This window comes from Puma concolor, chromosome A2 (assembly GCF_028749965.1).
Source record: "Puma concolor isolate L17-30 chromosome A2, mPumCon1.1.hap2, whole genome shotgun sequence".
In the NCBI taxonomy this organism is placed as follows: domain Eukaryota; kingdom Metazoa; phylum Chordata; class Mammalia; order Carnivora; family Felidae; genus Puma; species Puma concolor.
In genome coordinates this window covers 156,176,908-156,200,702 of record NC_141668.1, presented here as the reverse complement: position 1 = coordinate 156,200,702, position 23,795 = coordinate 156,176,908, and the positions used below count along the sequence as shown (strand labels likewise).

General features: G+C 51.1%; 1 protein-coding gene across 3 annotated transcripts; it reads right to left on the bottom strand.

Annotated features, from left to right (window-relative positions):
• Window positions 1–7,126: 7,126 nt before the first annotated feature.
• LZTFL1 (leucine zipper transcription factor like 1) lies at window positions 7,127–23,141 on the bottom strand. Of its 3 annotated transcripts, none has more exons than XM_086698437.1 (11): window positions 22,989–23,141; window positions 20,549–20,673; window positions 18,070–18,264; window positions 16,126–16,186; window positions 14,724–14,792; window positions 13,015–13,080; window positions 12,851–12,928; window positions 10,367–10,543; window positions 8,582–8,685; window positions 7,496–7,556; window positions 7,127–7,416 (listed from the first exon to the last, which is right to left on the bottom strand). In XM_086698437.1, exons 1-10 carry the CDS (start codon window positions 22,989–22,991, stop codon window positions 7,538–7,540), a joined length of 897 nt encoding a protein of 298 aa, XP_086554563.1. In that variant the 5' UTR covers window positions 22,992–23,141; the 3' UTR covers window positions 7,127–7,416; window positions 7,496–7,537. The 3 variants fall into 3 exon arrangements, with proteins under 3 accessions (XP_086554563.1, XP_086554562.1, XP_086554561.1); XM_086698436.1 differs by having other exon boundaries at window positions 7,127–7,396; XM_086698435.1 differs by having other exon boundaries at window positions 7,127–7,556.
• Window positions 23,142–23,795: the final 654 nt, after the last annotated feature.

Here is a 23,795-nt window from a genome sequence, read left to right as displayed (position 1 = left end):
CTGCCGTGTCTGCCCGGGGTGATGACTGCTTCCTGGGGCGCATCTCCCCGGAGGCCTCCTGGACGGCCCCGGCGTGGGCTCCCGGGTCCCTGCCGTGGCTGCTGGTCTCCTCTGCTGAGTCCTTCTGTTCTCCGTGATCTCACAATCTCGCAGCGCCCCGGCTTCTCACCCACGCTCGCCTCTTCCGCGCAGCGATCTCGTGGCTTCAAGCCATCTACACACTTGTCACTCCCACGCTGTCTCTCCGGCCCCCGTCGGGCCTCAGACGTCTGTCTAGACGGACGTCTGCCGTCTCTCCATCGTCCTCATCGGGATGTCTGCGAGGCACAGACAGGCTTCCTGCACTTCACCTCCCCAGCACCTGCCAGGTGGCGAGTGAGCCGTGGAAGGCTCACGTGAGAAAACACCAGCTGGGGTGACAAGGACCGTCCACGCTCCAGGTGTGTGGGTGACGCACGCACGGTGTACACGGGGTGACTCCGTGTACGTGAAGTTCAAGAGCAGCCATGGGAACCTTGGGTGCTGGAAGTCAGGAGAGTGGCGGCCTCTGGGCAGAGATGGGGCCACGGCAGAGGCGGGGGCACGGGATGCCTCTCGGGGCAGAGACTGGGCGAGCCTTCATCTGGGTGCCGGTTAAACCAAGCGTTTCCCCCACGAACGCGCCCTGAGCCGGACACTAGGATCCGTGCACCTTTGCCCCAAGTTTGCCTTCGATTCAAAACACCCAGACTCAACCGCTCTTCACCGCTCCTCTCTCGATCGAAGCCCCGGGCTCTCACCTGGATGACTCCTAAGCTGTCCCCTGCTCCCGGTCTTGACCGAGGATGTCCACTCTCAACGCAGCCACAGGCCGGTCGGGTTTTCTCCTTCCAAGGCTCACCCGTGCCACGTTTCCTTTCGAGGAAAGTCTCAGCTCTTCCCTGTCGCCCACAAGGCCGGCGTGACCCAGCCCCGTGGCTCCTTGCTGCCCTTCCACAGGTCGGGCCCCTCCTGTCCCAGGCCCTTGTCCGCTCTTCCCTCGGCCTGGGGGTGCTCGTCGGCCAGGACCGACCCCTTGAGGAGGGAGCCGGCCTACTGAGCTTGCGCTCGACACCCCCAGCTCCCTTTTGCTTCCTTATTCAACTCTACTGTCGTTCCTTTACCCTAGCACCTTCTTTTCCAACACACCGCATGGTCTGAATGGCCATCCCCCCCTCTCCCGCCCCAAAATGTCCACCCAGAACCCAGGGCTGTGACCTCCCTTGGAAAAGAGCCTTTGCAGGTGTAACTAGGTGTTTGGAGATGAGAGCATCCTGGTTAGGGAGGACGCTAACCCCGATGACAAGTGTCCAAGGGGATGTGAAGACAGGGGCAGAGATAGAGGTGATGGGTCTACCAGCAAGAGTTGCAGAGCGGAAGGAGCCAGATATAAGAGAGAGCATATGGTACGATACCATCTGAGCTATCACGAGAGAGAGCAGATCCGTGGGGGGCCCAGAGCCCAGGGCCCAGGAGGGTCCCCATACGGGAAGCCGTGCAACTTTTGGGGGTCGATGAGAATGGCCTATGTCTTGGCTGTGGTGGTGCATACACGGGTCCCCGCGTTTGTCCAGACGTGTCGAGCCGCGCCCTTAATACGGGGGCATGTTCTTGCATGTAAATTCTATCTCCAAAAGGGGGCAGAAGGAGGTGGTTGCTTTGTCTAGAAAAGACGTAATAATTATCTAAAGCCAATACCCACCGTGGACCCTGAGGCAGGTCTAAAGATGTGATTTGAGAATCTCAAAACATGTGGCAAGAATGTACAGTGCCAGGAGGCAGAAAATATAAAACCCAAGGGACTGAGAAACAGACGGCGCTGGCTGTTTGGAGCCCGACCCAGGACACGCCTGCGAGACCGCACCCCTGGCAGAGCCCACGTTTCAGACCACGCGCCTCCAGCCTCGCACCTGCCGCTTCAAGCCTCTGGACCGTGTCAGCAGCCGCAGCCAGGCCGGAAGACCTTTACTGAGTTAGCAGGGCAGCTGTCCTGGGGGACCCTGGGGTGGGGGGGGGGGGGGCTTATCAACCCCGCCCACTTCTCTATCTGTTCTCTCCTTGGGGGGCGGGGCCCAACTCCGATAACAGATCACTGATTTTAGTTACAAAGTGAGATAAGCGCAGGTCAAAGGGTTCAAAGGTTTTGTTGAATACGAACCAGTGACCGGTTCGGAAACGCCGTTGGTGGCTTTCCAACAACAGCTGTTTTACAAGGAAGGAAAATCCCACACCCGTCTCTGACGGGAATAGGGATGCAAACCCCCAAATAAGATGTCGACTAATAGGAACCAGTAAGATATGAAAGGATAGTGCCTTGTGACCGCTGCGGGCCGGGCCCCTCGGGAAGCAGACTGAGACAGAGGTCGGTGTGCAGGACCCCAGTTGGGGAGGGTCCCGGGCAGGCCCGGTGGAAAGGCTCTTGACCCAGGGAGGGGGTGTTCTGAAGGGGGCGGGAGGGCCTGGCCTTTATGCTTTTGCACTGACCACTGTCGGATGCTGTCGCCCTGTCGGGCGTGTAAACCCAGGCCAGGTGGTTCCCTTTAGTTGGGCAGTTTGCAAAGGGCGGACAGCTGAGGACCAGTGACATTGCCAGCAGCTGGGGTCATGGTCCTTTCTTTATCCTGAAGGGGATTACAAAGCACGCAGCAGCAGCCAAGGTGGGGCCGAGTCAGAGAGTGAAGATACAATTTAGATTCAGGCAGTGTAGACAGTGAAAGGAAGAGAACAACGCAAAGGTGCCAGCTCCCTGGGTCCTTCTCCCTCGGGTCCAAAGGGGCAGGACGGCCGCCACACGAGCTGGGGGACGCCACGTTGCCAGACTGAGTTCATCTTGTGGGTCTATCCTGAGCTCATCTGAACCCTCCCAGGGGAGGTGGGCAGGCAAGGGGGAGGTGGCTTTGGAGTAGTTCCTCACTAGCCTCGCACCCCCTCTCCCCTCGTCAACTGGGAGAATCAAAAGACGTCCTGCTAGGACTCAGATGAGCTGTGGTTCAAACTTGCCCGAGGGGCTGCTGTGCCAGTGTGCCTACAGCACCCGTCACAGTGACCAGGTGACATGGTTGCAGGACTCTGAGGACAGCTGAACACCAGAAAATTAAGTGCTGTACTTTGCAGCATTAACAGAAGAGAGAGAGAGGGAGAGGGAGAGAGAGAGAGAGAGAAAGTCCATCACCTCAATAGATGCAGAAAAGACATCTGGCCAACTTCAATACCCATTTGTAATTTGTATCAATGCTCTTAGCAAACTGGGAATAGAAAAGAATGTCTCTAATCTAGTACGGAATATTGCAAACGTTGTTCTTATTCATGAAGTTATTTAGAGTGTTGCCCCGGAGGCGGGGAACGAGGCAAGCATGGCCTCCGTTGCCTTCTATTCAACATTGTACTAGAGGTCCCGGCCAGTGCAATAAGGCAAGAGAAATAAATAAAAGACATAATTTCCTACTTATCCAGGCCTAACAAGGACGGGAATTATGCTCTGTATGAAAGATTTTTCTCGTGGCTGAGTTTTCAACAAGTTTGGTCACCGGTATGGGGGAAGTTTTGGTATTAGAAAACTTATAGGTAACATCTAATATCTTGAACAGTCTACCCAAGGGTTTCCATGGCTTAAGCAATGCTTGTGCAGAAAGTGGAGTTTCAGTCTCACAAACATTGGGATTGAGCTCGTATAAGGGGCCCTCACGCTTGAGTCCCAATGGGGAGGGCTGGTCTGGTGCTCAGTCCGGGGATATCCTTTCTCTCAAGAGCTGTTACTATTTAAAGGCAGCTGTGGCCTGGCCACGTGAGCGCACTGGGCTGAAGAGGCCGAGCGGGGTGTGAGTTTGCCCTCTGATAAGGAAGGACTCACAGCATAGAACATCCATGGCGTCTACCCTTCGGTCTCCTCAGTTCATCGTGGGACCACATGCTATCAATGCCCCACACACATCCACTTCTCCTCGCCAGGAGGTGACCGGTGGAAGGTTCTTTGTGTCTCTTCACCTGGAGGCCTTTCTTGGACACCGGAGCCTGCTCAACCCAGGCACGAGAAGTGCCGGGAGTCGATGCCCTGGGATCAAGGCGCAACCCGAGAAGCAGGGAGCTGGTGGGTGACGCCCTGACCCCCCACTCCGGAGAGGGATGGGGCTTGGCGGAGCACCCAGGCACCCTGCCCGTGAGCACGCCCTTTCCCGCCTCGTGCCCCCACGCCCTCACCGTGCTTCCTGGGGTCCCCTCCCAAGTGAATTGCCTGAACCAAAACTCTTGTCTCGGGGAAAGCCAACTACTGGACCTGGATGCCAGCCAGAGGACAACGGGATCCCAGGGCTGACGTTGAGTGGGGTGGTAAGACCCCAGCACGCTGCTGGACCAGTCACCAAACTCCAACCGGGGCAGGACGAGGGTGAGGAAGACAGCAGCAGGCTCTGGTCGACCAACTGCCACCACTGGAGGTGCCGTGACAATGAGGATGCCCTATGGCACATGCACAAGAACAGGCCGAGACTCAGGCCAAGGTGGGATCCCGGGTGGCACGATCAGGAAGTGGACCATATTCACAGGCCTGGAAAGTCCCCTTGGCTCAAGCCACGCCCTGATTAGGAAGGCAGGGGACTCTGGATGGGACATGGGCCCGTCTGGGCAGATGCCCTCAGGAGCCTTGACACCCCAGACCCCCCTGAATGCTTGGGTCTTAGCAAGTGGCTCATGGCCGTCGTAGAGGGCAGCTCCCTGACCTGGAAATCGTTTGGAGGCCTCTCTCGAAGAGAAGAGCGGCCAGATAACCTCTGTCCCCCCAAGATCTGCCATCACTTGCACTCAGTGCTCCTCGATCAGACCACAGGGGCGAGTATCAGCATGGCCTGTGGAGAGAATTACTGTCCTGCTTGGAAAGAAAGTGAATCATTCCCCCAAAGCGCTGAAGCAGCTGGCTAGTGCGGACCGCCAGGGGCCGGAAGGGCATGTACGGGCACGGAACTCAAGGATGCTGGCCCAGTGGGCGATGGAACAGAAGCCGGCTAAGGAGAGCTCTTGACAGAGGGCTTCTCCTCTGGGACTCGGTGTTCGGCACCCGGGCAATGACCCGTGAATCCAGTCCTAAGGCACTGCTGAGTGGTTCCCGGGAAGCTGGAGACCGTGGCGCACTGAAGTGGGACACGAAGGCTCGGAGGGAGGACCTCTCCCTCCTGGGACGGATAGCAGGTGGGCGAGCCCCCCTCCTGGACAGCGAGGGCGGCAACGTTAGTCCTGGCGAGGAGCTGGGCGGGCCGCTGTCCTCTGCTGGCCAGAGCACGCAGGGGACGCTGCTTACACCGGCTTCCCAGGACTTCTGATTCACACACAGCCTGACGTGGGGCTTGAACCCATGAACCGCAAGATCAAGACCTGAGCCGAAGTCGGACGCTTAACCGACTGAGCCACCCGGGCGCCCTCTTATCGTCTTTTACTTTTTTTTTTTTTAAATATAATTTATTGTCAAATTGGTTTCCATATAACACTCAGCTATTGTCTTTTACTTTCAAAAGACTTGCTTACATGAGAGGAATTAGGCCTTGAACTTCTAATGGAAAAGCTTTAGAATATAAGCATTTCTACATCAGCGAAAGAATCATTAGTGTCCAATGTGCGCATGCCATTTAAAAATGTAAGCATCTCTACAGATCGTTTCGGTTCATAAGAATAGACATAACGAATAGCAAAGTTTTTTATCAAATAGGATTACTCACTCTAGACTCAGAATGTACTGCATACTGAGAAAAAACAAGCCCTTAAATGTTGAACAGAAGAAATTAGTAACAAAATCCCTTTATGCTTCTTCTGTCATCAAAAGGTCTGAGCCATAATTGAGCAGGAGTCTTGAATTTTTAAGCTGAGCCAAAGCTGCGTCCTGACAGCCAGGAATGCACCATCTAGACAGCTCAGCACATCAAAAGTTCAGTCAAGGCTCGAGCCAACATTCTTAGGAACCCAGAATATATAGACCAAAGAGGCTTGCTTTCTTGGTCAAATGAGGGAAATCTCAAAACTAGGTAAATGTGCAAAAAATAAACGTTTAACACTTCATTTTGCTAAAGGCCCGAGTTAAACAGACACGCGAAAAGTAGCAAAAGCAGAGCACGAAGTATTTGTATGTGGAAGAGTCGTCATGTTGGTTTATGTCAAAGAATGTCGTATTTATCTATCTTCACGTGGGACAGTTAGGTTTTAAGGTTTCAAGGTTTCGGCAATGCTTTTGACTTTATTATTGATCTGGAACACACTACACAGAATATTTCAAAGTCGCTACCGAAAACCAAGTTGAAATCTTACTCAGCGATACAGGATTCTCAACACCTCTTCCTTCCCTGTGGGCATCAAACTAAGGAAGACGCAGGGAGAACATGATTAAATGCCTTCTGACCAATAGACTAGCAAGTTCTGTTTCCAAATATCTCGGTCCTTAAGTAACGGAACAGATTTTCGGTAAGAGTATCAATTCTGGGCTAAAGAAATATGTGGGGACACTGGAATCCTCACTGAAAGCTCTAGAAGGAACAGAGATTGAGTGACGTCCATGGTGAGAGGTAGGTGCGGAAGGAATGCACTATGAAGGCTGGCCTGTCGGATTTGTCCCTCCCTCCTCTCACTCGTTTTTTTTTTTTGTTTGTTTGTTTTTTACATTTACTTATTTTTGAGAGACAGAGAGACAGAGCACGAGCAGCGGAGGGGCAGAGAGAGAGAGGAAGACACAGAATCCGAAGCAGGCTCCAGGCTCCGAGCTGTCAGCACAGAGCCCGATGTGGGGCTCAAACTCACGAACTATGAGATCATGACCTGAGTTGATGTTGGATGCTCAACTGACTGAGCCCCCCAGGTGCCCCAGTGAGCCCAGATACTTTAACTGGGCGGCACGGGATGGATCTGACTGCTCCATCAGTAACCCAGTAATCCAATGGTAAATTGGGTTGCAAAAAATGTCTGCCCTCCTCTGATAAACACAGCGTTTAGCTAGAGAGACGGAAGTTAATCGAATCCTCATGTTTGCTGTTCATTTTCCTTTTAACTGGTAAAAATACTGCCTATAAAAGTTGATGGTCACATTTTCAGGGCATTTGTATCTTTTTTTTTATGATGAAATAGAGAAAATGAATTAGATTTTGAAAAATAAGGTTTATTTGTAGTAACTATCTTTAATAACTGTCTTTATTTTTAACATTTACTGAAATGGTATATGCTTTGTGCTAATGCGGAAGGAGAAGGCTCTTCTTCCCGCTCTAAAATCTCTTCTTTACCACAAAGAGTTCTCACTGCATCGGAACGGAGGCCCTGGAATGCTCGCAGAGGGTCTGGGCCGGCCGGCTGGGATCAGGCAGCAGGCTCCCCTCTGCTCAATCAGGTAGTTGCAATGGGGAGTCTAGTTCTAAATAGTAGAAGCAAAGTCTATATATTAGAAAAATAAAGAGAGGGAATATAACAAACTGCTTCAAAATACGTGTCTGAGGTGAGAAACAGCTTGTACTTTTATGCTGTGGCAGCTTCCAGAAGAAATCTTCTTTGGGTTTTAATCTTCGGGTTCGTATCTGGAAAGAGATAAGAAAATTCAGGGAAGACCATAACGTCATGATACTTTTTGTCGTTGTCGTCGTTACCAAATGAGTTTACGCGAAACATCTCTGGTGACCAAACCAGCAACGTTGCGTTTTTCACTCGAAGTCACTGCTCCGGTGGGAGCCGGGCCCGGTCAAGGCAGTGTGACGGTGATGCGGAGGCGGCTCTGGCAGCAGGTGGGAGAAAGGGGCAACCGAGTGTGAAGATGCTTCTGGACTCTAAGTCTCTACAGCTGGCGCTTAGACCCACGGCAGCTTAGCACAGCGGAAACTCAGTAACCACCCGAACTGTCAGATGGACACAGGGTGCTGATACGACCACACGAGAAGGTTAACCAACCCCCTTCTCTAAAGAACTAGATCTTGGATTTACTTCCCAGCTCTGTTCCCCTGGAATCCAGGTAACACGTCGGCTGAGTTTCCAGGTGAACCTGCTGAGGACAGAAAGGAGCCTGAAGAGCAGACCACATCCGGATCGGGACGGTTGTGGGTGCACCGTGACCACGTGGCGGGGGCCACGGCTGCAGGCGTCCCCCCACGTGGTGAGCTCCCGGAACCGGACACGGCCCTCCCTGGGGGTCGCGTGGAACATGAACTCCTAGGCCACGCCGGCTACGGCGCCCATCTGCAGGGACCGCATTCTCTGGCACCTCAACTGTCACGGAGGGCACAGTGTGGCCGGGTCTTAGGCTCCTGTGAGAACACTCCTGAGGAGAAACGCCAAGGCCGCCCATAAGCTGGCTGGGTTTCCTTTCTGATATCCTGCTTAAATGACCGTTGCCAAGAGCGGCCTATCGCAGCCGTGTGTCTGAAGTTCCAGCCCCGGCGGGCAGTACGGACAACGCTTTCCTCAGACGCAGGCTTCTGGACTAAATGACAGAGCAGCTAACTACCCACTGGCCTGACCTCTCCGGACACAGGCTGAGATTTCACGAAGAACAAACATCAACCCGGCAGTGATGCAAACCCGAGAGCCGCGCGGGATCAGCAAGGCTTACTTGGCCAGTCTTCTCCTCAGGTCCTTGATTTGGTCATTCTTCCTGGTGAGAATCTCTTTCATGTTTCGATAAGCTGCTGTCTGTTGGAATTTCTTGTCTAATTCCTGTGTGGTGAAAAAGGTCGGCCTGTTACTGAGAAACGGCGAAGGAGAGAAAGAACCGCCTGATAAAAACGTATCAGTTTTTATCTGATTTTATCTAACATTTATCTGTGTTAGATGGCACAAAAGCAGAGTCAACAATGAGGTCTGGAAGCCGGGAGGAAAGATGTAAGGGACTGGACAAAGAGAACTGTGTCTATATGCATTTCAAGTACAACCAAGATGTTTTAAAATGTCCTATTTAATCTATGAGTTTAATTGCTATTAATCTAATGAAGACATTTTCTCAATGTTAAACAGTTATTCAGGGAGAAAAATGGGGGTGCTTTTGTAGAGGTGTAGAAAATGAATTTAAAATTTTGTATGTCTTGCCTAGTGTTCGATGTGAGCACTGTTAAATTTTTCTAGGCTTAGTTTGCTATACCCTAAGATTATGAAAATACTTACTAACCAGCATTTTCTCGCTTCTGTAATCTTGCTTGCTTAACACATTCCTCCCCTTCCCCTTTTTTCTCCCGCCAAAGGACGCCCAAGCAGAGAACAACAAATGTCCTTACTTTAAAATCAACTAATCAGGCCCCCCCATAATCTGAAACCTCCCCTATGCCATTTGTCTCTGTCTATAAAAACGCTGTACAAACCCTGATCGGGGCCTCTTAGCGTCACTGGCAACGAGTGCGCGGAGGTCCAGGTTCGAACCTGCAATAAACAACCCTTGCCGCTTGGCTTTGAAAAAAAAAAACAAAAAACAGTTTTTGGCTTTATTTTTACTAATATTCTGCTTATGTTATTTTCTAATTTCTTTTTAAAATTTCCTTACGTAACATTAAGATTGTTCGAACTTAAAAATACATTCCTTCAAATGAGAAGTCAGAGAGCAACACTGTCAACCCATAACCGTGTACAATGTTAGCGCAGGACTGAAGCATGCTGTGCCCTAGACGTGGGACGTCTGTTTGAGACAGTAAACTCATTCTCAGGTGAAATACGCATGAGCTTTTCCCCAAATCCCCAAGTAGTGCCAGTATTCTGGGAGGAGGATTTTTCATTCAGTTACATTTTAGCCCCTGTATGCTTAAGAGTCTCATCCTTAAACTGAAGAACAGTTTTCTATGCATTTCATGTAAGTTAAGAGCAAGGCATAGCATCCTTTAAAGTTTGTTTGTTTTTGGAGAGAGAGAGAGAGAGACAGAGACAGAGCGAGCAAGGGAGGGGCAGAGAGGGGAGAGAGAATCCCAAGCAGGCTCTGCACTGTCAGCACGGAGCCTGAGGCGGGGCTCGAACTCACAAACTGTGAGATCGTGACCCGAGCCGAATCCGAGAGCCGGACGCTTCACCAACTGAGCCCCCAGGTGCCTCGAGGCATAGAATCCTTTAAAGAGAAGTCACCTATCCCTCTGCCAGGCAACGTGGGGATGGGCATCGCAGGGCACAGGGCAGCACACGTAAGCCGTCCGTGCAGGAGTATTTTACCAAACCAGAGGAAGGAGTGGAGATTTTTTATTTCCACAGATAGTTTAGTGCCAAAGACAGAAGATTCTCTCAACGCCCAGAAATGATTGATCTCTAACACGCACTGGCTGACACCTTGAGAAAAAACAAGGTAAATCCGCAGCTGTCCTCCAGCATCTCCCTCAGCTCCCCCTCCTCCCCACTTGGGCAGACACACGCGGACAAGTCTGACCTTTTCAGCCATGCTCAGCTGCTCCTGGACCCTGAGGAGGTCGTGCTTGGCTGTTGCCAGATTCTCCTCCAGGGACTTCTGGTTTTCTGTCTTGTCATTAAGTGTCTTCTGAAACTCACTCTTTAAAGCAGCAACTGTGTTTTCCAGGTCGTTCAAGTCTTGGGCCTTTATAAAATCCTACGGAAAACACATGCACTGACATAATTTCATGTTGACATCCGAACCGGCAACTGTTCTACGACAGTCATTCAACCTCGTGACATGAGAGCAAATGTTTTGGGCATGCACGTCGGCCTCCCCGGCCAGCCTGGGTAAGCTCCAGATCCCTGAGGGTCGCCGGCGCGCCCAGTCACCCTCGGCCCTAGAGCACGCTGTCCTGCACACGGCAGACGCTCAGTGGCCGCTGATCTCCAAATCTGCGAATTGTCATGTATGCGTTGCTGGAACTCCACAGAGGGACAGGGGAGAGGTGAGATCTCAAATCTGACAAGGTTGTGTGTGCCCTGGGGTAGGGAGGGCGGACGGGTTTCTGTTTTGAAAAGTCAACTTAGAAAACATCCTGAAGAAATGTTGAGTAACACAGATGGTAAAATAATCAACTTAATACGAAAACTTTCTATCAAAAATTTAATAGACGTAGGTCTTGGTCATTATTTACATTAAAATATCATGAGAGCCTAATTAATGCTTACTGGTTATACGGTTTGCTAAATGTAGAAGATCTTAAGTTTTTGTTTTTTAAAGCAATATGCATGTTTGCACACCCTGTCGGCACAACAAAAAGCAGCTGGATCTTGTTTTTGACTGCATAAACTTATAACGGAAAAAGCTGTATTACTAGGCCAGGAAAATGGTCGATAATTGCTAAATACGAAGACGGAACAGAACTACCAACGACAAACTCCTCACTCACGTTTGAAGTCTGGTCCTTACGAAGGTTTTATTTCTGCACAGCTAGTGAAAGCGTGCACATGTTTTCTTTTGCCCAGATCTTAAAAGTAGTTTTAAGAGAAATTCTTCATCCAAAAATGTTTGCAATTGTTTTGAGAAATTATGAAGCTGCTCTGGAGTGTTTAGCTCTGTTTTCTAAATCTACAGTCCTTGATACAGGATTGAAAATCATAGATCTCTCCTTTGTTATTTTTGTAGCCATCTAAGAATTATCCTATTTTATTTTTACTTATTATTTTTTTATCATTTTGTAAATGTTTATTTTTGAGAGAGACAGAGCACGAGGGGCGGGGAGGGGCAGAGACACAGAATCCGAAGCAGGCTCCAGGCTCCTAGCTGTCAGCACACAGCCCCACCAGGGGCTCGAACTCATGAATCATGAGATCTTGACCTGAGCCGAAATCGGACGCTTAACCGACTGCCACCCAGGTGCCCCAGAATTATCCTATTTTAAAGACGTCTCCAGATGAAATGACGTCATGGCTGAGATTTGCCTCAAAGAAACGTGAAGGGAGGGGCGACGGGGAGGAAGCGGGAAGGCAGCCTGGCCAACCCCAGGGGACCGGGAAGCCGAGTGACGGGCACCGGGGTGCATGACACCGTACCCTCTACTTCCGTATGAGTTTGAAGTTTTCCATAAGGAAACCATAGAAGTGCAATGAAGCAAGTCGGGGACCGCTTGGCGGACATCAGCAATGACGGTACAACCACTGGAAAAGCTGGGGCTACGCTGAAAACTCCCTCCAGCGGCCCCGCTGACAGGAAGTCTGTGGCAGCGTCTAGCGTCCACGGCAAGGCCACCTGTGCACGCGAGAACCTCCCGCCGGCAGAGCCATCCTCGGTCACACCCCTCGGACGGGCCTGGAGAGCCACCACCGGATTTGGGTGCATTACACGAGTGCCACCAGACGGAGGCGGGTTTGAAGACGCAGACCGAGTAAATTCACCCTATTCTGTCACACTCACCAAAGGCCGACTTAATCAGAAGTTCTATATAATAACGCCAAATACCAATCCAATGAACTAAAAACCCCTCCTTTCGTCATTTCCTTTCCCCCCATTGTAGTTGGAAGGTCAAGGTAAAAGGGAGAAGAGCTAAAAAAAAATAAACTTGAGAGTATCTTGTACGCTGGCGGGCTCTGGGGACCGTGAGACGGGTGAGCGGCGGGCCTGCCCCTTCGGCCCTCTCCCGGCCTTCCCTGGACAGGGATGTCCCCCTGCAGGACCGTGGTGGCGTCCCTCTCAGGGAGTGGCAGAGGAGGGGCAGAACGAACAGTAACTAAGGCTTCGCGTTAAGGTTGCACTTTTAGTCTATTTATTCTATTAGAAAACCACGACAAAGATAGCTAAAACTTATTCCGCCTCTTCAAAAAATGGAAGGGTAACTGACGTGTAATATCCTATCAGCCTCAGGCAGACATCGTATTCATCCGAGATTTCTGTACCGCTCAAAGTGATCCTCGTGATAAGCGTGGTTACCAACTGTCACAAGGTCATTACAGTGTCATCGACTGCATTTCAAACGTCTTTCACCTTTTGATTTCCTTGGTCAAGCTGTAAGTCCCGCAGTGCTCTTTCCAGTTTTGACTTCTCATCTAATGCCTGTGTTGCCTGTAATCAGATTTAAACAAAACACCCTCAGTATTTATTCTGTAAGCAGCTCTTTCAAGAATTTTGGTGAAGTATTTCTCGGTTACCTGTATTTCAATGGTCTTCAGCCTCGACTTCAATTTCTCATTCTCTTCTTGAAGTCGTTCAATTTCCTTTGTGAGTAAATTCAAGGTTTATTATTTTAGCTACGGTCTTTTCAATACTTGAAGTTGTTTCGCTTCAAAGTTCAATTTCAAAACTAAATTTAATTATTTGTCAGCTCAAACATCTGCGTGCCCTGGTTCCTGGTGACATCCAGTCGCACCCAGCCCATTGGCCTCCACAGCTGTGTGTCACTTGTGGTCTCTAAGCCTCTTTCACAGTCTCTCAGGCTCCCTTCAGGCCTCCGTTCTCAGCCTTCTTCCAAAGTCTCCCTCTCCTGCCATCTCTCACCTAGCTGATCCTGCAACTCTTGGGGCTTTTCACGGCCAACACCTGCACTTATCCTAGAAACACAGCCTTTTTTTTTTCTTTTAATGTTTTAAAATTTTATTTATTTTGAGAGAGAGAGGGAGGGGAGGAGCAGAGAGAGAGGGAGAGAGAATCCCAAGCAGGCTCCACGCTGTCAGCAGAGAGGCTGATGCGGGGTCAGTCTCACAAACGGTAAGATCATGACCTGAGCAGGGGCGCCTGGGTGGCGCAGTCGGTTGAGCGTCCGACTTCAGCCAGGTCACGATCTCGCGGTCCGTGGGTTCGAGCCCCGCGTCGGGCTCTGGGCTGATGGCTCAGAGCCTGGAGCCTGTTTCCAATTCTGTGTCTCCCTCCCTCTCTGCCCCTCCCCCATTCATGCTCTGTCTCTCTCTGTCCCCCCCCCCAAAAAAACCAAAAAAACAAAAAAAAAACGTTGAAAAAAAGATCATGACCTGAGCCGAAATCAAGAGTCGGACGCTTAACCGACTGAGCCCCCCCCAGACACCCCCTAAAAACACAGTCTTTATCAGTGCAACGCTCTACACCCAAGCCGCTAGGCGCTTCTGACTGAACTTGGCCAGAGGCCTTGGCTCCAAGCAGCTCCATCCGAGGGTCAGCAGGGAGGCCAGTCCCTACGCTCAACACAGGCATCGGGCCCGAGAGCACCGCACTCCGTGCCTAATCACGCCGGCTCCCCTTCCGGCCCTCGCTGCTGCCCACGCCCCCTTTTCTTCCCACAGACAATTTATTCTGCCTTTAACCTTCAGCCCAGCTCAGGAACCACCTTCCCCCAAATCTGTCCTCAACCACTTGGATCCGGAACTGTCTTCTCTGCCACCCTGAGGCACAGACGTTAGCATTCTCCTATCTGTTTCTAGACTGTTAATTCTCCCTTCTCAATGAGACCGCAAGGTTTTGGAGGGCAAGAGACTAGGGACTACACTGCTCTTTACCTAACAGCATCCAGCATAATGTTGGGAACACAGGAGCCATGAAAATTGTTCATAGATTAGTAATTAATTTTTATTAACCTTCCTAATAAAAAAATCCCATCGTTGTTATTGCAGACTGTAAACTTCAAATGTCTGTTAATAAACACTGTCCAAAACGCCATGCCCTTCGCTTCGCCATCAAAAGACACAATTAAGAGCTGCTTTAGACTTTCTGGAAGGTGAGTGCCCTCTCCTGGCCCACTGGAACCACGAAATAAAGTGACTACAGTGGACTGATTATCCTCCATGGACCCGAGCCCCAGTCAAACCCCCCTCCCTCAGGGTCTCCCCCCTACAGTTGTGCAGGCACCGGATGAGAGGGTTTGCCTTTCTCCAAGCGAGGGCAGCGTTACCTTGTTCAGGAGTTCTGTTCCGCCCTCATTTAGTGGAGCAAGCTTTGGCTTCAGGGTATCTAGGACGGGCTGACACAAAAGAAAGAAACCAAACCAAAATCACCACAGAAGAAATCACATGTAATCACTCAACATTTGCACTTTCTTTCTTTTAAAAAAAATTTTTAAGTTTATTTATTTATTTTTGAGAGAGAGAGTGGGAGGGGCAGAGAGAGAGAGAGAGAGAGAGAGAGAGAGAGAGAGAGAGGGAGAGGATCCCAAGCAGGCTCCACAGCATCAACACCGAGCCTGAGGTGGGGCTCAAACTCATTACCATGAGACCATGACCTGAGCCAAAGTCGGACGCTCGACTGACTGAGCCACCCAGGCGCCCCTCGACATTGCACTTTCTAAGTGGAAAACACCGTGTAAACATATCCACTGGATGTCAGCTCCACAGGGTGGGTAGGGGTTTTTGTTGGTTTGGTTCTCTGCTACATCCCGTGACTACGACAGTGCCTGGCCCACAGCGCCCAAACACATCAGAAATGCACATGAAACCCACCCTCCCCAAATCCTTTAAAGAGCTACAGACGGAAGGGAAAGGCGGGAAGAAAGGAAGAAGGGAAGGTGCTCGAAGCCAAAGCGGATAGAGGTCCCAGCCTCTGCGGACAGGAGTTTTCACCTGTTTCAGGGAGTTGAAACAGATGTGCGCAGGAGCCCGGGTCTGGGAAAAGCGCACGAGTGCAGCTACCCCACAGGCGAAGGAGAACTTGGCCCAAGTTCCCTGGCAGTTTGGCGATGCGCATTAGCAAGTGAATCCATGCCCTCTGACCCGGAAACGCGCTCCGGGGGAATAAGTGGCAAATTGGTTTGTAAAGAAGGGTATGGCGTATGTCCGTGGATTCGGCTCGGCAGTATCCTTCTATCAGGCGCCAGGGAGCGTTCGGGGTGCGGCTGGTTAAGGGCTCGTGGCAAATACCGAGAATGAGTGAAAAGAGAAGTAGGTCACTGGTCACTACTAGGTTCGTCTCCACTGGACAGAGGAGCACAACAGGGCCCGGCTGCCTCAGGCAACCCGCTCAAGGTCACTCGGGGAGAGAGCCAGAGCCGGGACGAATGCCCGTGCTCCGCACCATCTGGGCGAAGAGCTTATATGGCAGGGAGCAGGGTGGACGGCAGGGATTCCGTGTGTGAGTGTGTGTGTGTGTGAGTGTGTGTGTGTGTGGGGGGAGACAGAAGCAAGTGTTCACAGTTACTTTTTCCAAAGCTCTCTTTCTTTTGCCTGAAAACAGGAATGTTTGAATTCTGCTCTTGAATTAAACGCGTTCCTTTGAGGGTTTGCACTTGCACCTCTGAACCGCTCTGAGCACCTCGAGGATACTAAACGTCGGCCACTAGGGTGTGGGCTTCGCCAAATTACCTTTTTATTCGAAGACGTAAATTCTGCTTTTTCGAATTCTGCAACTTGTTCTAATAATTCTCTGGAAGATACAAATGTGAAAAAAAATCCATTTAAAATAGATTTGCATCCCAGACACAGAAGAATAAAACCACTGGCACCGATCTCCCACAACACGCCGGAGAGAACAGAGCACCCTGTCGAAAATGATTCCTAGTTACCAACGGCCCAGAGCCCGACCCAGGGACCGGATTTGAATATTCCACGGCACCTAGGATCGTGCGCCTACTGAGCATACGCCCTAATCGCCAGAACGAAACTACAGTGTTCGTTCAAATCTGGCACAACTGGCCCTCAATTCCGTATTTCTGAGGTGTTGGAGGGAGACTGCTCTCAGGCATGATTTACATCGAGCGTTAGCTAGTGAATGTTCAAGAAACGCAGGCTGGCTCTCAGAGAGTAAGTAGCCTCGGAGACATGGGATTAGTTCGTGATACCTACTGAAAAAAAGAGTATCACCCCTCCTGGGAAGGAATATGCTGTGCCTCTGAGGAAGAAAGCTGGGTCGGGAATGAACCAACCACGTGACTGTTCCCTTTCCCTGCCCCGGTGCGGTCCCAGCCTGGATCCCGGGGGCGGCCCACGCGGGCGCCTGGGAGGGGACGTGGTGCCCACTCTCCCAAGCTTACCGTGGCGCTTTCTCCAAGTTCTCCCAGCAGCTCTCCCTGGCGGCCAGTGGACCGAACTGGTTTTCCTGCCCGGTTCAGGAAGGCCATCCCAGGGTGGTTCACCAATCTCTGCCGCCGGGCCTGGGGGCGGTCAGTCTTTCCTCATTTCCGGCCCGGCTTCTCTTAGACTAAGTTTGAATTTCATTTTACTTTTTTTTTTTTTTTTTTTTTCTAGTTTTGAATTTTTTTTTTTCACGCTTATTCATTTTTGAGAGACAGAGACAGAGCAAGAGAGGAAGGGGCGGAGAGAGAGGGAGACACAGAATCCGAAGCAGGCTCCGGGCTCCGAGCTGTCGGCACAGAGCCCGACGCGGGGCTTGAGCCCACGGACCATGAGATCATGACCTGAGCAGAAGTCGGACGCTTAACCGACTGAGCCACCCAGGCACCCCTACTTTATTTGTTGTTGTTAATGTTTATTTATTAATTTTAAGAGAGAAAGAGAACGAGGGTGTGCATGTGCGAGTGGGGAGGTGGGTAGGAGCAGAGAGGGAGAAAGAGACACATGACAGAGAGAGAGAGAGAGAGAGACAGACAGACAGACAAAGAGAGAGACCGAGAGAGACAAAGAGAGAGACAGAGAGAGACAGAGAATCCCAAGCAGATTCTTGTCAGTGCAGAGCCTGACGTGGGGCTCGAACCCATGAATTGTGAGATCATGACTGAGCTGAAAACAAGAGTCAGATGCTTGACCGACTGAATCACCCAGGCACCCCCTCATTTTACTTTGTTTAAATTAATGAGCTCTTTGATACCTTCGAGATTACAAAACAGTTTTGTTTTTTGTTTACATTTCCTATTTTAAAGTAAGTGTATAACTTAAAATGTAATTATAGAAAAAACTGCAATCCTCCCGGTCTGAATTGACGGTATTCGAATTCATCTTTCAGTTGTTTCATAATCTTCATCCCCTCATCGACCTATTATGTCTAAAGACTCATTATAATACAATGCGACCAACAAAGAAATGGGCAGGGATCATTAGTAACAGCCCGAAAAGCAATTCCATGAATCTCAAACGCCTCTATAACACCCGGGATTCGGAGAAACAGAATTCTGAAGAGGACACCGAGCGGCACCTAAGAGATCACTCGGTGGGTACCCAGAGGCCGTCCTGCTGCCCACCCCACGCTTCCTCAGGCCCCGGCCCTGAGATCAGAAGCGGCGCAGACGTTCGCTAACTTCTGAGACCGTGCTGGGGTCTCTACCGTCCTAGCCGCAGAGACGAACGTGTCACCTGTTTTCAAGTTCCGAGATGTCCGTCTGCAGCTTGAGATACCACTTCTCGGCTTGGGAGAAGAGCTGCCGCAGGAGTAACACGTTGGTGTGCGCCGTGTTGATGAGCTCAGACTCCACCTCGCTGTAGACCACGGCCTGCAGCCCGCTCAGGACCTCGGACACCTCGTCCACGGTGAAGGTCTCCTCCACTAGCCTGCGGAACAACCACAGTCCCAGACTTCCGGATGAACGACCCAAACCGTTTACAAAACAAAACGAGACTAAGAGACCCACATTCGGGTCAACCGAGGGGGTGACGGGGTTATTGGGAAAATCTCTTCGGGAACGATCTTCTTTATGAATAAACCGTACTGAAGATACCTGAAGCTCAGTTCACTTTTGGTGTCCGTCTGAACGACCCAATCGCGGGTGTACGTGCCCTCCAATACAAAGTAGGTGCTCAGAAACATTCCCCCAAACGTTTACTTTTTTCTTTACGTTCTCGGTTGAAACATTTTTTTATTTTAATCTCCGCTAAAATCACTCTTCTCACATTTAGCAGTTTCAAGAGTCCCCTAGAAGGTAGTGTTTTTCCTTTCCTTTCCCTTCGTCTAGAATTTCAATAATTGTATGAACTACTCCAATGGTAGCAAATGATTATAAGAAAATAGTTATGTGCTGCTTCTCTTGGCATTCCTTTTATTTTAAGTTTATTTCTTTATTTTGAGAGAGCCAGAGACAGTGCGAGCAGGGGAGGGGCAGAGAGAGAGGCAGAGACAGTGTGGGCAGGGGAGAGGCAGAGAGAGAGGCAGAGAGAATCCCAAGCAGGCTCTGCACTGTCAGCGCAGCCTCCGACACGGGGCTTCAACTCACGAGACCTTGAGATCACGACCTGAGCCGAAGCCGAGAGTTGGACGCTTAGCTGACTGAGCCACCCAGGCGCCCCTTTCTCTTGGCATTCTTGAGGGCCAAATGAAAAAAACAACAAAAAACAACTAACTTATCTTAGGTGCAGCTCCTCTGAGCACTGACCATTCCCTAAAAAGGAAGCCATCATCAACAACAGCATTAAAACCCACTCTCCCACGGGGAAGGTTTAGGTTGGGAGGGACCTCAGAGCCATTTTCTTCAACCCCCTGGCGTTCCAGATGGGGGCGGGGGATGCAGGCTCAGAGGGCAGGGATGACATGGCCCTGGTCCCACGGTGGGGGTGACTCAAGCCCACAATCATTTCCGGGAGTCTCAGCAACATGCCCAACAGCCGAATCCCGAAAAAGCTCCTAATTTAAAGGACAGTTTGACAGTAAGACCGTCTCTCCCCTCCTGGCCCCAACCCTCAGCCGCTCAGGGGACAGGAGTGATGGCCCCATCACGCCTCACTTCCAAAAGGACAGAATTAAGAGCCCACCAGTTTGACCAGAGTTATACTCAAGTTAGTAGTATTTGTTACCATTCTTCAATGTTTCATTTAGTCAGAATGAGCCAGTCTAAAAAAACCACAACTTCAACTATTTTTGGGGAACACCCTTATTCAATACATCAACCATCTTCCTCTATTCTTTAGTAGAACAAACCAAATCTGCTTCCACTTTTTTTTTTTTGGCAACCCAAGTTCATGGTTATGAACAGCAATTAAGGCACTCGCTGTATAAAGTGAGGGATGAAGTATCTTCCGTGGCTCACAGCCGGGCCAGTGCAATTGTTGCTTTCATCTGCTGGGGGTCAGGAGACCAGCTGACCAGGTTACATCGGTGGGTCGAACACGTAACGGTCTACAGCTGGTGGCGTCCCCTATCGTGTGCCGCGCGTGGCTTTGCAACACGTGTGGCTCACGCGGAGGCCTGTCTCATTTCCATCTCATCTGACATTTAACCGTGCCAAAGTCTGATCCCCGAGTAATCTGGGGTCTCTTTACTACTTAGTCCTTTCCTTTCATTGGTTTCCCTATGTTTCTCCAGACCAAACATGGATTTTCCACGGACTTTAATTACATCCCACGACAGGCTCAACCAAACTAATGATCATCTCTTGCCGTATACCCACGAACAGTGTCGGTACCAGCGCAAGCTTTCTGTGGTTTCCTGCTGTTTTCCCCCCTCCCAGGTCTTCAGTATCAACGGCGTAGGTGTCTTCTTGCTAACTGCCACGCCTCATGGCTCGAATCCTTTCATTAATAGCTCAGGTAATCCAAGTTCTGGGGTCTTTAATACAGCAAGGCAATCATTAACCCACAAGCACTTCGTCATTTCCTGACGGCCCTTTCGAAACTTTGCAATCTCATCATTATCCTATGTGTACGTTTGGTAACAGATTGCTCCCACCCCAACCCGGTTTCCCGAATTTCACCTATCCACGGGGCTTGGTGGAGTCACTCTCAGGGCGGACCCGATCATGATAATCCCGGCAATGGTTCGTATGGCCTCCGCAGCCATATCCCCACACCGGATACCGGAGAGGATCCGGGTTTCCCCTGGGGTTCCCTTTGAGTCCTCTGATACCTGCTCTCCTTGAGGTCTTGGAAGCAGGAATCGACAGTTTTGAGTCTCAAGCCTCTTCTGGAACGAGCAAAACGCATGTAGTTAATAACTTCGTTTTGATGGTGTTCATTTAGGCCCAACTCTGCCTAAAAGAGAGAAAAGCAGATGTTAGTCTTGGAGGTGTGACGAAGGAACCAACGATGAAGATACAGAAGGGACCGCTACATGTCCACCAAATTCCATTCTTCCCTTCCTCCCGGGGAAATGGCTGCCCAACTGGAGGACACTTCCCAGCCCTTCCTGTGGCCACTCGATTGATGCTCAGTACTGGATGTGAGCGGAAGAGGTGAGGCCTACTCCAGAGCATGGGCCTTCCGACAGGGTCGGGTCTTTGCCGCACCTATTTCCCTGAGACCTGGAGCGGGGGGGGGGGGGGGGGGGGGGCTCAGCTGAACCTCACAGACAGTGCTCTGGGGGTTGGGTGGACAGCACGATGAAAGGGACCCTTATCCCGACCCAATGTTGTGGAGCAGCACTGACCTACAGACCTAGATGAGCAGGGAAACGGCTGCTAAGTGAGAAACACACTTAGGTATTCTTGAAGCCACTGTTTTTTTGTTTGTTTGTTTGTTTGTTTGTTTTGATATATATGATAGCGACTTAACCTTACCCTGGCTAATGCAGCTTTAAGAAATGTACTGGGTTTTTGAAATAGTCATGAAGTGGTCTTTATTTTAAACCAGCTGAGAGCTGGACAACTATGAGCTAGAAATTAGTGAAGTTTTTTGTTTTTGTTTTTGTTTTTTTTTCAGTTTATAGCCACGCTGAAAAGAAAAGGATACTACACAATTGAATATCTAATGTAGGGACTCTATGAGTCAGGAACGATCTTTATTTTAAGAACAATGATCTACCATGGCCTTCCTGTGGGAGACTAAGGTCTAACTTCCGAGCCTCTGTCTCAGACTTGTCACCCTCTCCACAGTGTTGGAAGCAAACACCAAGGCCATCGGGCATGATCCCTCACGGTGGCTTTTCTGCATCCACACGGCTCCCCTCTGCAGTCTCAACTTTCTTAGGACGAGGGTCTCTGAAGGTCAGGACCTTGCCCACCTGGTTCCCTAAGGTACCCCCATCCCCGGTACTAAGCACGGGGCCTCACAAGCAACAGACAGGTGGCAACAAATGAACTTAAAGAGCTTTCCTCCTTTTGAAGGTCACTTCTTCATCGGGCCTTAATCGGTTCTTTCAAACTCCTGGAGGACTTTATTTAACCAATTATTCCCCCGTCTCAACATTCCATGGGTTTCTTCCCCCCTTCAGACTACAGGGAAGACTATACATATAAACCTTATTCAAAACCACACAAAACCCCTCAACCCTGAGATTCCCTTTAACTACCCTTGCATCCCCACCCCTTCTACCCTTGCTATGCCATCACCTAGCCCTTAAACCTGTACCTGCTCAAATTGCTTTTGTAAAGCTCACCAGCAACTTTTTTTTCTTTTCTTTTTCTTTCTTTCTTCTTCTTCTTTTTTTTTTTTTTTTTAGAATTACCGAGGGCTTTTATTTATTTATTTAGAAAACTTTTTAAATTTGGGGCGCCTAGGTGGCTCAGTCGGTTAAGCATCCGACATCGCCCCACGGTGGGCTCTGTGCTGACAGCTCGGGGGCTGGAGCCTCCTTCAGATTCTGTGTCTCCCTCCCTCCCTGCCTCTCCCCCAGAGAGACTCTGTCTCTCAAAAATAAATAAAACATTAAAAAATTTTTCTTTTAATTTGAGTACAGCTGACACACAATGTTACACTTGTTTCACTGCCGAGGTATTTCAGTGGCCCATAGCAATGGTGCCCCCCAACTCTGGCATCATGCTTTCTTCCGAACCTAACTTTAGGATTGTGCATTGTTCTAAGTACGACTGCCATGCCATATCCGCTGGAAAGAGGAATGGATCTGTTTCTGCATACAGGCCTGGCCTCTTCGGAACAAGTCAAAACAAAAGAAGTTACACCACCCCAGTTCCTTCAGCTGTACAATGGAGGGCTTGGACTCTTAAAGTCGCTCTCGCATCCGAAAGCTGGATTCCATCACGCTCTCGCTCCTCAACTCGTTAAAGTACACAACTGTTCCTGCCGTCAAAGGGGTGTGCGTGTGAAAACTTGGGAGTTTTAGGACCGGAGCGAGAATCCCGCCCTGCGCCGTGGGCTGGCAGCCGTTCCCCGCAGCTCCCCCGACCTTGGAGATGTGACTGGGCCGGGCCCGCCCAGGTAGGGGTGAGGCCTGACCCGACGCGGCGGAGAGAGGCGGCCAGTACGCCGAAGGGGCTTGGGCCTTGGTTAACGGAGCCTCGGCGGCCGGGAGGCCCAGGGGCCCGACTGGGTCCGGCGGCAGCCACGCCCTCCCTCGGCCCCGGCTCGGCGTCTCCTCCGCGCGGGGCGGCGGCGCCCGGCCGGCTACTCACCATGGCGGCGGCGGGGGTCGCAGCCCGGAGGAGCGGGAGAGGCCAGGCGGAGCCCCGTCAAGCGCGGGGATCGCCGAGGGTGGCTGGGCCGCAGAAGATGCGGAGGGCGGGCAGCTTGTTTGGAAGCCTCCGGTTGCTAATGGGAACGGAGACACGTGACCCCAAGTGATGCACTTTTATTGGCCCTCGAGATCACGCGACAGGAAGTGCCGCGTGACCCGCCGACTGCCGCATGCGCATTGGCTTCCAGAGCCCGGAAGTCCCACCTACTCGCGCCACGCCGACTCCGGCGGCCTGTGCCGTTGCCAATGGTAACGGGAGCGGAGAGGCCGCCAGGACCCCCAAGGTCTGGCGCGCACCCACCCCCCCCCCCCCCGGTCCTCCCAGACCCCCGGCCACGGAGCCTCGGGTTGCAGGAAAGGGCTGGCGCGCTCTTCCCGGGCTTGGTGATGCCGAGGGCGGTGGCTTGGACGTCTGACTCCCCACCTTTCAGTGGTCTCAGGGGGCTTGGCGTGGGCGCCCAGGACTGACTTCTTGTCTCTCCCGGGGAGCCTGCGTGGCTGGGATAGGCCGGCAGCCCCAGCGCTGCCAGGTGCCAGGATAGAGCTTTGAACGGCCGTCTCCCTGCCACGCTCATCCCTCCCCCCCCCCCCCCCCCAGTCCTGGTTAAACTAATAGCACCTTTATCGTTAACAAATAAGCGCAAAAAGATTGATGACAGAGCAGCAAATTTCAAACTGTTATGCCTAGAATCACCAGGGAAGCTTGCTGAACAAATGCTTCCCAGGTCTCACCGCCAGAAAGTGG

Excerpts from the sequence above, each read along its gene's own strand:
- LZTFL1 (XM_086698435.1), bottom strand. Across the intron at positions 13,081-14,723 it reads GAACAGAACTCCTGAACAAG|GAAATTGAACGACTTCAAGA; the intron begins GTAACGCTGCCC and ends TTACTCACAAAG. Across the intron at positions 10,544-12,850 it reads TTGACCAAGGAAATCAAAAG|GATTTTATAAAGGCCCAAGA; the intron begins GTGAAAGACGTT and ends TGTTTTCCGTAG.